This window comes from Micropterus salmoides, unplaced genomic scaffold (assembly GCF_014851395.1).
Source record: "Micropterus salmoides isolate LMB-PRFRI ecotype aquatic unplaced genomic scaffold, ASM1485139v1 Ms_hic_scaffold_16, whole genome shotgun sequence".
NCBI lineage: Eukaryota > Metazoa > Chordata > Actinopteri > Centrarchiformes > Centrarchidae > Micropterus > Micropterus salmoides.
In genome coordinates, this window is record NW_024040707.1 from 27,570,056 (window position 1) to 27,583,815 (window position 13,760).

Sequence of the window (13,760 nt, forward strand, 5' to 3'; positions counted from 1 at the left end):
TTTCTATGGTTCCTCGGCAGTAGAATCTATAGATCATAAGGTCATCATCAAACGTGCTTGTAGTCGCTCCCACAGAGAGGGTTCAGAGCGCCTCTAGCACCCTCGTGTGGACATCCTGTGGAATTAGGCTACATTTAGTTTCCGCCTCCTCCTCCAAGCCGGTTTTTCACTCACAACACCCAGAGAAACCAAAAGCCCAACTCTGACAACCACAACTTATCTAACACGGCACCCTTTTCATACATTTACACGCACGCGCTGTATTTAGGACCTGTCGTCACATGTGGACAAGAGAAAACGTCCAGCTGAACAACTGCGTCAAGCTTCAACCACATAGACTGTTAAAGCGGAAAAAAAGGCTCGTGTTTGACTTCAAAATAAATTCCTGGGGATTTGAATAGGCTGAATACCGGGGTGTTACAAAGTGTTATAAACGTCAAAATAATGAATAGACACGCTACAGTAAACATATTCAGATAGAAATAATAGCTAAAATAGGCCTACAAAGTCTGACAGCGACATACTACACTACTTACAGAGTCGGATATTGTCTTTTTAGACGGAACCAAGAAAAGCTATAAATTGTATTTTTTTTTATAATTTAGCCACAAAAGGCAGGAGACTGAATATTTAAAGACAAAGTTAATTATTACAAACGCATTGGGCATTTTTGCGAACTGGGGTTGAATTAAACCATAGAAAAGTCCCATCAGTTCTGTGACAGAACAGCAGCCTGTCATTAATATGAAGAGGTAACATCCCGGTGCAGAGGACGTCCTGCTGAACGCAGCCGCTCTGACCTCCGGGTGAACCTCAGCGGCAGGAAATACGCTTCAACAACGCCACATATCGTCAAATTACGCTGGCTGTGTCCGATAACATTCAGCTGTCTGTAGCTAGCCGAGTTCGGATGATTTGAAAGCGAATTGCATACAAGACCGTCACGAAACGTTGATATCGAGGCCTCTAAAAACAGAAGCATTAACGTCGGTAAATGATGCACAAGGTAAGTTTTTATGGCTGTTTTCAGGCGAGTAACGTTAAGAAATTCCACACCGGTAGTTCATAGCTGTCATGCTAGCCTTATTAGCTCTCCGTTATAGCTAACATGTCGAGATCGATTAAGGGTCTATGTTTCGCTAACGTTAGCTCTTGTGAGGTATTAGCGTGTCCGCATATAACCTCGCACTGTTGTGACATTGTAACCACAGACAGCGCTGTCTTGTGCCATGTGACTTTCATTTGTTTATGATGCCATGATGGCTTATTTACGGACGATGCGCATGGGATTTAACGTTAATTGTCAAAAGCTCCGGTATATTATTAGACAAATTCTGTTGTCTTAATGTCGTATGTTATGTTATTCACTTCGGCACGTCTTGAACACGCATAAAAGGTGCGAGTGCAACTTCAGCGGGGTGAAGTTCAGAATTAACTGGAGGTCTTGAGTCAGAAACGTGACCTTAAATTGCCAGTATTTTGGGAGGAGTTTGGCCTGCGGAGGATACAGGAGCCGTTTTGAGGACTGTACACAGCCGTGGTGCGAAGATGTAGTAATCTGAATCCAAAATGTCGTGTCCTAAAAACATCATTCTTAAACCACTCACTCCATCATTTGACACTCAAAATGTGTAGTTTGGAGAAAAGCATAAGCATGCTGCAAGTCTAATGTTGCCTGCTGAAAAGACCCAACAGATGTTGGACTAAATAAAATCCAACTGCATCAGAAATTTGGTCTGAGCCAAAACTGTCCATCTGTTCAGCACATCACTCAGATGGCTGCTTTTCTGCCATCTTTTTGATTAAAAAACGTATTCATTTTAATAATTATTATAATATAATACATTTTATTTATAGAGCACTTTCAATCAAAGTGCTTTACAAGAAGAATACATTTAAAATACAAAATATTTTTAATTTAAACACTAAAAGTAAATAGCACTTATACAAAGACATCAGAGACAAACTGAATTGTGCGCAGCAGTGAATAAGTCGGTCTAATATCTGCTGGAAAACTGTTTCGTAATGTTGAAGTGCGAAACAAAAAGGCTCGCTCGCCAGCCGTTATCTTCCTAACCTTTGGTACAGTCAGAAGTCCTGTCCCGCGGGAGTTGCTCTCCTATATTTCCTTGGAGCATCATCTTACTAAACCCATGCATAATTAACACCATTAATAAGCCAAAGCCAAGGGAGATGACGATGATTATTTGAGGCAGCCACCTCAAAAGCACACTTAGACATACCAGGTGTAGATAAACCAGCTTTATCTCTTTGCTGATATTCACCTTATGCAGTGAAATACTTCGAACATCTTGATGCTCGTAAAGTTCGTGAAGTAAGTGGTATTATTAAAGCAGGGGAAGCTCAGTGAAAACATTTAGCTAACAACAAACCACATACTGCTTTGCAGATGCCTGGTGAACTCGACAGCTTGAAGCCCAGAAAGAGGAAGAGCAGCTCTGAGGTCAAAAGCTCCAGAAAGGTTTGTGTTTTTTTTGTACAGAGAACAGCCTGTAGAAAGAGCAAGTTAAGACAGCAAATATGTTCTGCTGTTTCTAACGGAGTGAATCTCTGGATAATTGTAACTGGCTAGACTGTCATGTCTGCATCTGAGAACTGCACTAGACACACACACTTTAGGCTCGCTATTCAGTGTGTCTTGCATCTTTATGAGAGTTAGTACAGTGGTCTAAGACCAGAGGATAAACCATCATTCTAACCCCGTTATTTAACGTTCTGACACAGGCTTCTGCTCCAAGGAGGAGATGTATGAAAGGTCCAAAGACACCCTCTGCAGCAGAGAGCAGCTCAGTAGTCGGTGGTAACAGTAAAGCAGACGGCCCTCTGGAGAGAGACTCTCGCATCAGCTGTGAATGCCACCAGTCTGCAGGAAGGAGGAGATGCACAGCATCCCCAGAGCTCGAAGGACAGGAGGGCAAAGAAAACGAGTTCAGGACAGGGCTGGATTTGGATATGGACTGCTGCAAAGCGAACGGTAGCTTTGACAAACATGAGTCTGAGGACATGGATTGTGAAGAAACCAGCAAAAACATCTTTCCAGATGATGACAGTAATCAGATTCTTCCTGTGGAGCAGTTCTTTGGAAACTTGGATGCCGTACAGGTGAGGCATTCTGTTTTATCTCCATGATAGGGACAAACTGTTACTCAGGTTAATGGTGTTACCACACATGATTCTACAGCTCGCTGACATTCAGAATTTAGCTCCGACCCTGGTGTGGGAACTCCTGCTGTACTGTGTGGCAGTTTTCCATCCATCAACTCAAATGTTTGGTTGTTGAATTTCATTTCCTTCTCTCACAGGTAATATCCTTGAACTGATATGAATTTTACCTATTTATACGTGCAATTTAAAGAACTGCACTGAAACAACAGTCAACAGGATTGCTTTCTGTTTTTAAGAAGTTATGAGATACAAGGAAGACATGAAAGAATGAGCGTGACCCCGATCTCACTGATGCCCAAAACATTGCACACATGCACTGTATTTACAATTATATCCTGTACTGCTACTGAATGTGGCAGCGGAACAGTTTGATTCGATTGTTGTTTAGGTGAAGATTATGTCCACGGTGAACAAATTAAAAAAACTACTTTTTATTTCCACAGGACTTTCCTCAGAGATCGTCAGCGACGTCTGCCCGCGTTGAGAGGGAGAACAGGAGACGCCATTACTACGCACGAGAGGACAGTGATGAAGAGGAGGCGGGCCTCAGCAGTACGCAGCCAGACGACAGAAGGAGCACTTATTAAAGTGTGCCGCACCGATGACTGTGGTTGACTCGGAAGTCGTGCCTGTGGAAGAACATAAAGCGCCTCAGCACTTAGAAAAAGCAGCCAAATGAAACTACCTATTCAGATGCAGCAAACTGCCCTAAAATCACAACACTGTTACAAACACACTATGTGTGAGCAAGGTAGCCAACATTATGTGGGTGTATTTATTATAAACTCACTCTCAATACCATCTGTTGATGTTTCCCACAGGTATTTATGACTTTAACTGTTTAAAAATTTATTGATTGTAAACTTGGACATTTGACTTGATAAGGACCGTCCAAACACACACAAATGTCAAATTGTATTAAGTTTTGCCTGTTACCCAAATACTTGGATTTAATTTGGTAATGTTTAATATAGCTATAGTAAAATAGGCACATGTGAGGAACATATACAGTAGTTCTTGTTTTATTTATTGCTGGATTTATGCTCACACCACCCCTGGTTCAGTTTCTTTGGTGTTACGCGGAGGGTGTGTTGCTGGCACTGCACATTTAGACAAATCAGTCCACATTGCTTCATAATTAAGTTTGCAGTTTGAGATTAGCCTTAAGAGATGCCAAACTAACAAACTCTCTCAAATCTACAAATATTTACAGTTATAAAATGTAAAATCCATAAGTCACACGTTGATTTCATGTCCTGCATTCAGATTGTATAAATATGAGGAAGAAGGGTACACACACATACACACCAAAGAGCAGTTCCATAGTTGGAGCATTTAATATCAAGACTTCAAAGATGAATGTTGTCAGCAGTTTTCTTTTATAAGAAAGATTGTTCACAAGTGTCAAATATTCCTCCTCGACACATCTTAGTGCTTTTTGGCAGCTGCTCATCGTTTTAACTTGACAGCTAATGGTTTCCTGATAGGTTCATTTGCAAACATGACAATTTTATATGAGGAATGTATTAAAAGAAAAACATTGACTAAAAACATTGAGGTTTCTGATAAAGGTGTTCAGTGTGTAAAGCAAACTTTAACCTGACTTTGAAAGTGTAATTTAGTAATTTGAGGGTTACTGTAATTGCACTAGTGCTATTCACATCTGTTGTAGTATTTTGTATATAGCTGATTGTTCTGACCATCCAATCAAATGTTTTTATATATTTTTACTCCCTTATTTATGCAAAATGCTTTTCATATTCTCCTATGCAACTTTTTCACTGAGTGAGTGCCTCCTCCATTCAGCTGTCATTGTAATCAACTCGTGCTTTTTACATCACTGTGCCAAAAGAAAAGGACAAATAAATGGTTTTCATGATTTCTGAAAGTGTTTTTAATCACTTGTGTCTGTATTAAAGTCCTGCAGATTCAGGAAGCAGAATTAAATAATGGTCAAAAATCAAGTGAGGTAAAAGGTCACTTTGTCATCGATCTGATGCTACAGTGGACCTGAGATACATATTCACATAATTTCAGTGCAGCACATAAGGTGTCACAGTTCATACAAATTAATACAAAAAATGTTTCCATAAAAGTAAGTTAAAAATATTCACACCAAGCGCCTCTTCTTCCCTTTGGCTGTCAGTTTTCCCTTGTCTGTGTCACTGGCTTGTCTAAAAATCTTCTTGGTGTCACACAGCAGGTTGTGAGCTCCTTTCTTGTGGCACACGATGTGAACCAGCTTCAGGTTTTCCCTGGTGAACAGCAGGCGGTAGAAGTAGTTCACGTCGACGTCGGTGCTCTTGTGCTTCTGTAGAGCTTCCACCAGAGCGGGAATGACCGTCCTCTTCTTTTCAATCCTGGACATGAAGAAGAAGAAGAAATGTTGAAATTTGCAAGTGTCTGGAAGCCAGCGAGTGTCTTGTTCCAACACGTACTGGCAGCTCTACAGACAGGCATAGTGATTAAAGCTGCAGCCCCACGGCCCTCAAATTTGGTTTATGTCTGATCACGGCCTACCAAAGCTTTGATGACTGGTCTCTGCTCTGACTGTCAGTGTGGATAATTCGAATACTCATTCTTATGTGTCAAATGAAATGCATAAAAACAGCCTTGAGTTTGCTAAATAACATCTAGAACAAAGGAAAACTAGGAAACAGCGCAATTTGAATGATGTACAACTATAGGAATGTAAACTATACGCTGTATAAGTGAAAGCTGTGCAACGAGGTACTACTTGCTGTAGGAAAAGCATAGGTATAGATAAAATGAATGATGATGCTTCAGAGGCCCTGTATTGTGCATGCTGGCTCACTGTCATAGAATAGTGGGACACTTGAATGGAACAAAGCCGTCATTAATAGTATCATTAGTAACACCTGTGCTTGTCCTACTATGATAAGTCAAAATGTCTGCTGTGAAACGGGACAATAGGGGTTGCCATTTGCTCTGTGAACGGAAATGCTTTTGAAGCTGAAGTGCACCTGTGGTCCAGATTCCATGTACTGAAGATGATCCTGCTCTCCCGGCTGCCGTAGGGATTGATGGAGTGGAGAGACTGGCACACTTCCTGGTCAAATGATCCCTGAGGAGGCAACGGAGACGAAGAGGTCTAGAGGAGGCCAAGTTCATTTAAAACGCGTCAGAAGAATTTATAGATATGGAGCAAATGGGGAGTTAAGCTTGGTGCTACACACCTTTCAAAATCTGCTGTGAATTGCTGTACTTCTCACACTACAAGATTGAGCCCCCCCACCCCACCCCACCACTTTTTTTCATGTTGGAATAGGGGTGCACAAACAACACAGCTGACCTCAAGGTGTACTGGTTACAAAACTGTTGCAGTTAGAGAGATTTGTGACTAGAGCAGTTGCCAGAATGCCAGCTGGACCCTGAAATCTTAGATATTCAAATCAGGGCAAAAGTCATGTAATCTGTATTAGATTTTCTTGTTCATTCATCTCCTGCAATACCTGGCAGGTAAACCATCCTTCCTGAGTACAGAGGCGATCCGGCTCCTTTTCAGTCCTGTCAAAGTAACAGCCGTTGTACCTTGCCGTCTTCAGCATTTCCCCCAGGCACTTTGATGTTTTCAGATACTCTGCCCTGACTTTAGTCTTCTGTATGGCTTTGGTGGCATCATCCACCTGAGAACAGAGACCGAAAACCAAACTGTTAGTTATCATGCCAGACGCCTGAGGATTTACTTGATAGGATAGTTTTACCTCCTTCATGTAGCCACGTATCCTGCTTTCACAGTTGAACTTCATGTAGGCAGACTTTGTCTTGAATCGAGCATCAACACCTGAAATGAAACCTCAACTTAACTACAGACAGATTTCACATCAAGTGTTTTCGTAGAACATTTGTATGTCAGTCAGATTTTCCCATTGCTAAATTATTGCACTGCCTGCTTTTGTACTTTTCTAAATAGAAAATTAGTTTTGACCAGATCTACGGTATGAAACCATTCAGAACCACAACACACAGATAGTTTTGTGAACTACACATGACCATTTTTCCGATGTCAGAATAGTGTTGGGGGAGGGGTTTAAGAAGCTATTAGTCATTCAACCATCAGTTCTAGTGAAGTACACTGACGCCTTTAGTTAGACTTCTGATATTCCTCATTTCCATAATATTGTTATATTTCCATAAACAACATTAGCTTGTATTCAGCCTGGCATGTGCAAATTACAAGAACCTGTTGTCAGACACTCAAAGCTTCACAGTTCTCAGACTACAGCACCAAATGTCTGAAGACCTCAAGTCTAAAGCCATGGAGGTCATTTGGCATGTGTAAATGATGAGAGAAATATGTCAATCTTACATCAAAAGTATCTTCAACTTGAAAAGGATCTCTTTAAAACAAGAAAATGTTCTTTTTATAACATATGTGCCAGCAACATGCTGCCCATTAACGAAGCAGCTCAGCTGTGAGAGAGTCTCCAGTGGACTTTGTACCTTTGAACCAGTCTTCATCCTCCTTTCTGCTCTCCAGCTCAGATCTGTCCTCCAGGTTCAGCAGCAGGTCAGTCAGGATTTTTCGCCTCTTAGGAGACTGCTCATCAGACAAGAGCCCTTTCGCCGCTTCAATGAGGCTATCAGCGTGCCGGTCTGTGCTCAGTAACTGCCCGATGTCACACACAACTGAAATTAGAAGCACAGGGGTTATAAGGTTAGACGACAACCCTATCATCCGAGCACTAAGAATACACTGCGTCTGGTCAGGAACACACATACACTGACCTAATGCATTCTCTAGCCCCTCATGCCAACTCTAACTTTGACCTATGTTTGAAAAAAACACATTTAAACCCTCAAAAAGCAGTGTCCGTGGGGACCTCAAATTTTTGTCCCCATAGTGACACGTTTCAGGATAAAGTCCCCACCAAGATATAAGAACATGAAACACACACACTTTACAGTTAAAAGATTTGTCTTGTTTTTTTCAAATGGTGTCTGAAGTTGATTCACTGACCCCCACTCCATGTCTGATCTCTACAGAGAAGAACAAGTTCAGTGTTGTCCGGCAGAGTCGGGAAGAATTCCTCTGTCACTTTTGTCCCATCCGCACACAAACAAATATGTGCACCAGAAAGTGGCAACTGGAAATGAAGATGACATACAATTAAATAATAATACGAACAATAATACAAGATTATCAAATTCAAGCTAAATCTTGGCCCAAATTAAGATTTTAAGTCTTTTATTTTTCTCTCAGAAGGGTTCATTTAATTTTGCTTGAGTTTAACAATGTGTCCCACAAGCCTGGCTAGAAACGGGGAAAGGTTTGGAATCCGCAGATGCAGACAATCTTGAGAAATCTCTGAAACACACTTGGTCAACATTTGATTTGAAAGGGAAAACATGGTTTTAAATATCCTATGCATTCTAGGGTAATGCATTTTATGTAGCTTTCTAACGAACGCATTTGTTGTTGGTGTATAACGTTACTTTGGTCATTATCTGTAACCTGCTGCTACATTCCTCTCTGCAGCTGTGACGCTAAATATAAATAGTTTTAACTTATCTTATATGCAGATAACGGTGTCAGGAACATGTTTGCATATCGCTTGTGGTTTATTCTCTTGACAGTTTCGAGATTGCCCTAGGTGACACTGGACTGGACCAGACACCGCCCCTGCCTCGAACAGCAATTAACCAAATAGTTAGTTACAATAAAGTTACCAACGCTGATAGTATATCCACAGCACCCTCTAACGTCACCAGTGGCTCCGATTAAATGTAACGTTAACAACTGTATCTTTGTGTGTTTTTTAATCAACAGTGTTGACTCTCTTTATTTAATCGAAGCGGAACAGCCGGCGTAACTTCTTCTATAAAGCGCCTAGAAGAAAGCACACGGGCTCACCTGTAATAACTTGCAGCCTTTTTTAAGCAACTCCTTCACATCTTTTGCTGCAACTCCGTACTTTCTGTTATCATTATAACTCCTAATTTTCACAGGTTTATTCTTCCCGAAGACGCGAAACATTGTAGTTTTCGGTTTTGTACCTACCGCTTCCGTCTTCTTCCTGTTGACGCTGACTACACGCAGCGGCGGTGCGTTGCTGCCCTCTAGTGTTTCTCTTATTATATTGCCCGTGTTTGATAGGAAGCTCATGAATGATTTCTCGTAGCGTGAACAGTGGTGGAACAAGTATTCAGGTCTATGATTAAGGCATTTGACGTAAGTAAAATTAGCGATACCATTAAAAAACACCCCATTACTAGTATTATTAAAAATTTAAAGTAGCCTATCATGCAGGCAAGATTGGCCCCAGTCAGGGTTATATTAATCAGAATCAGCTTTGTTGCCAGGTATGTGTACACATACGAGGAATTTGAGTCAGGATTGTACATTGCTCACGATGTGCTTACTTATACAATAACACAATAATACAATATTATACAATAATAAAATCAGACACAGGCTACAGTATAGAGAACACATATATACACACTATAAACAAAAACAATATAGAGATATTAAGACAATAGTACAATGAGCAGAGTGCAAAGGACGCAGGAGTGAATTATTATTACCATTATTATTATTATTATTATGTACATGTCAGAGGTGGATAAGATATACAGGTGCACATACACATACATGCATACATATGCACATAAACACAGTGCGATGGAGCATAGTGCAGTATTAGGCTATTATATTCTAATCTTAATTCATTATTAGCATTGTGTTATTATGATGCATCCATGTGTATGGTAAGCAGTATTTTGATGAGCTGGTAAATGGGAATATATAATTTTATTTTATAATAAAGTAGAAGTATAAAGTGTCAGGGACTAGCAATAATGCACTTCTGGGAGGTCTCTACGAGGGATAAACTCGGTTGCAGCCTGGCCAGCCCTTTCACGTAGAAATTGTTTTTTATTTCCCGCTTTCCCCAGACACAGAGAAAGCGGACCGTCGTGTGAAATAGGAACAAATAAGGTCTAAAACATGATGCTTATAACCAGTTACGGTAGATTGTATCATGCTTTGCTATATGATAGGGCCACATTTTTTCTGTAATGGGACACTACTTCTGCTACAGCGAATAGTTGTATAACACTACGAATTATACTAACTTCATTTATTAAATAATATTGTATTTATTTTTATTAGAATGTGTATTACTGTAAGCACATGATGTACGATATGCCTTGACAGTTTTGTTGTCTTGTTTCGTTTGTCACGTTTATGGAAGACCTTAGAATGTAGCTCTGCACGGTAACGTGAGCATTACCATAGTAACTGATGCACCGCGATGGGAAATACCAAATGAAAGGGTAGAGCTTTCACAATCTACCATTGCGAAATTTTGTTTTGATGTTCAGTTTCGGCGGAAACAACCCCTATCGGATAAGTATAAGCATTTATTACGTTAAGTCCCTACAATTTGCCTTATTCGTTTTACTCGTGACTGGGTGATGAAATAATTGATTTACTCGGTTAACCCCACTTCACTGAGTAGTAGAATCCGATTTCAATATGGCGGCCGCGGGTTTGAAAACGTAAACGGCTTGAAAAGATAATAATCCCAGCAACAACTCGGTTGTACGCTAACCTACATGTTTTAATTGTTTGCGATGCCATTCTAATTGTGCTATTAACACAAGACCATGGTCAAAACAGAGGGAAAATCCACCGTGGAGGACGGCTGGAGAGAAGTGTTTGAAAGAAGCCGGTTGCTTCCCCCGCCCAGGCAAACAGTCCGCCTGGCTGCCGAAAGCCACTTCACCCAGTCCCAGGGCTTCCAGCTCATCCTCAGCCGGCTCACTGGAGCTCACCTCCCCCAGGTGACTGCTCACAGCTAACGCTTAAGGCTTAGTAAATATGTTGAAACAGTTTTCCTCAGGGCAGAGATGCGGTGGTCGTTAACCGCACCTACATTTGGTGTAGTTTTTAATTTGTGGAGTAACGTTACAGTCTTCTAACTTTGGACTGCCATGTGTCAAACATTATGATAAAGGCCTATAAAGTAACGTTATACTTTACTTTAACAGTTACGCCACAGTGCGTCTGAAGAACACGCAAAAAAAGTTGATAATCAGAGGTGATCTTACATTTGATCAAAAGGTTGATTAGGTGATATGCCGAGTTTTGCCTGCCTGCCGAGAATTGCATGCACCTCCAAATAATACTTTTAAAAGCTGTAATAATCTTTGTGGGCTTCATCAATGGTGATAAATGATTAGAAGTATATATTTTATGAACGTTTGGAGTCTTTAATATTTTAATACACTTAATAGAAGTACCATTCCTTGACATTCATATCTGACCACAGATGTATTGTTTTTAGCTGCGATTCGCCTGTTACTCATGCCGCCTCACCAAGCTCCGTGTGTTCTCGCATCTTTAATAAACAAAGTGTTTCAAAGTTTTGCGCATTCTTTCAGAGCCAAAGCCAACACCTGTCTGATTCCAACACCAACAATCTGGTCAATCACTTCAATCATATCTGCTTGTCGTCACTAAATATTACTGCTCCTCTAAAGGTTAGGCCTACGTCTAAAGCTAGTAAGCAACCCTGGATAAATGACAGCATTCGCAGCCTAAAAAGGGAATGCAGGAAAGCAGAGCGCAGATGGAAAAAATCCAGTCTCCAAGTCCATTACCTCAGTCTGAAGGATTTATTAATTAACTACAATAACATGGTTAAGGATGCGAGAACACACTATTTTTCTGAACTCATTACTACACATAAACACAATCCCAGGTTTCTGTTTAAGACTGTGGATCAGCTGGAAGTAATGATGACTGTGAATTGTTTTAAATCTTATTTTACAAATAAGGTGGTGTCAATCAGAGCCTCTATTACCCCCGCGGCCTCTTACTCAGAGGTTCCTCACCAGCAACAAGAGAGTTTTAACCAGTTAACAGTATCACAAATGAGAGTGTCCTCCAGCCCACTTGATGTAATACCTACAAAGTTTTTACTGAAAGTAATAGATTCTGTTGGGCCCCATTTGATCTCTGTTTTCAACAGCTCCCTATCTACTGGTTGTGTCCCTGATTATTTTAAAATGGCTTGCATGAACCCACTTTTAAAGAAACCTGGTTTAGATCCCTCCCTCCCACATAATTTTAGACCAGTTTCAAAACTGCCTTTTATTGCAAAGATTCTAGAAAGAATTGTGTCCAAACAGCTGCTCACTGTACTGGAAAATAACAAAATATTTGAAAAGTTTCAGTCTGGTTTGAGGAAGTGGTTTGACTGCCCTGCTTAAAGTCACCAATGACCTTTTAATGTCTGCTGATGAAGGCATGTGCTCAGTCCTGGTACTCCTGGACCTTAGTGGTGCTTTTGACACCATTGATCACAACATCATGTTAGACAGACTGAGGCACTGGGTGGGGATCTCTGGTACTGCCTTAAAATGGTTTTCATCCTACCTGTCAAATAGGAAGTTTTGTGTGTCTGTAAACAACTATGTCTCTTCGCCCTGTCCAGTTAAATATGGTGTGCCTCAGGGGTCGGTCTTAGGACCCATTTTGTTTTCCTTGTATCTGCTTCCCCTTGGACATATTATCCATAAACATGGCATTTCTTTTCATATTTATGCTGATGACACACAAATATACTTGCCCATCAGATCCACAGACCCTGGAATTCTGAGTTCACTTAACAACTGCCTTTGTGAAGTTAAAAAATGGATGATTTCCTCCAGCTGAACTCAGACAAAACAGAAATCCTGATCATCGGGTCCCAGCAGATGGCAAATCAAATACTGCCATCTGCTGGTTCCCTAGTAAATCACATTAAGCCTGTGGCAAAGAACCTTGGTGTTTGGTTTGATAGTAATTTAAATTTCGAGCAGCACACCACAAAGCTTGTCCAATCATGTTTTTATCAACTTAGAAATATAGCAAAAATTCTTTAACTTTTAAGGACACCGAGACCATTTTACACGCCTTCATCTCATCACGCCTGGATTATTGCAACAGCCTTTTCACCTGTTTAACCAAAAATCTATTGATCGACTCCAGACTGTCCAGAACTCAGCTGCCAGGCTTTTAACCAGAACAAAGAAATATGACCACATTACTCCTATTTTAGCTTCATTACACTGGCTTCCAGTATGTTTTAGAATTGACTTTAAAATTGTATTGATTACTTTTAAAGCTCTTCATGGCCTCTCGTCTTGTTATATTTCTGAACTTTTAGTCCCATACACACCAGCACGTACCTCGAGATCCTCGGGCAGAAGTCTGTTGTCTGTTCCAGAGTCTCGACTGAAAACTAAAGGGGACAGAGCGTTTGCTGTCAGGGCCCCGAGGCTCTGGAACAGCCTGCCTGAGGAAATCAGGTCAGCTGAGTCAGTGAACTCTTTTAAGTCCCTTCTTAAAACATACTTTTATAGGAGAGCCTTTCCTGATCTTATTTGACTTTATTTTATCCCTTTTATTTTATTCTATTTTACTAATTTTATATTTATCTTAAATGTGTATTTTAGTCTTTTCTTTATCTTGTATTGTTTTTGTATTATTGTTTTTTGGGTATTATTGATTTTGGGTATTATTGTCTTTACATTTGTTAAAGCACTTTGTAACTTGTTTTTGA

At 40.5% G+C, this 13,760-nt stretch overlaps 3 protein-coding genes across 5 annotated transcripts in view; 2 read left to right on the forward strand and 1 right to left on the reverse strand.

Moving 5' to 3' along the window:
* The first annotated feature begins 826 nt into the window (after positions 1–826).
* Positions 827–5,065, forward strand: cunh1orf174 (chromosome unknown C1orf174 homolog). The gene is made up of 4 exons (XM_038723203.1): positions 827–1,006; positions 2,411–2,482; positions 2,746–3,123; positions 3,630–5,065. The coding sequence occupies exons 1-4, from the start codon at positions 995–997 to the stop codon at positions 3,771–3,773; spliced, it is 606 nt and encodes a 201-aa protein (XP_038579131.1). The 5' UTR covers positions 827–994; the 3' UTR covers positions 3,774–5,065.
* On the reverse strand, positions 5,057–9,202 carry dffb (DNA fragmentation factor, beta polypeptide (caspase-activated DNase)). The gene is made up of 7 exons (XM_038723199.1): positions 9,062–9,202; positions 8,168–8,294; positions 7,651–7,836; positions 6,912–6,991; positions 6,660–6,833; positions 6,171–6,271; positions 5,057–5,546 (listed from the first exon to the last, which is right to left on the reverse strand). The coding sequence occupies exons 1-7, from the start codon at positions 9,182–9,184 to the stop codon at positions 5,297–5,299; spliced, it is 1,041 nt and encodes a 346-aa protein (XP_038579127.1). The 5' UTR covers positions 9,185–9,202; the 3' UTR covers positions 5,057–5,296.
* Positions 9,203–10,692: 1,490 nt separating this feature from the next.
* nphp4 (nephronophthisis 4) overlaps positions 10,693–13,760 on the forward strand; it is a 197,005-nt gene continuing 193,937 nt past the window's right edge. For 2 of the 3 annotated variants that reach the window (XM_038723620.1, XM_038723622.1), the window contains exon 1: positions 10,695–10,995. In XM_038723620.1, coding sequence (XP_038579548.1) covers positions 10,819–10,995 — 177 coding nt within the window. In that variant the 5' untranslated portion in view covers positions 10,695–10,818. Of the gene's footprint in view, positions 10,996–13,760 lie in introns of all 3 variants that reach the window. The other variant, XM_038723621.1, reaches the window with a different exon arrangement.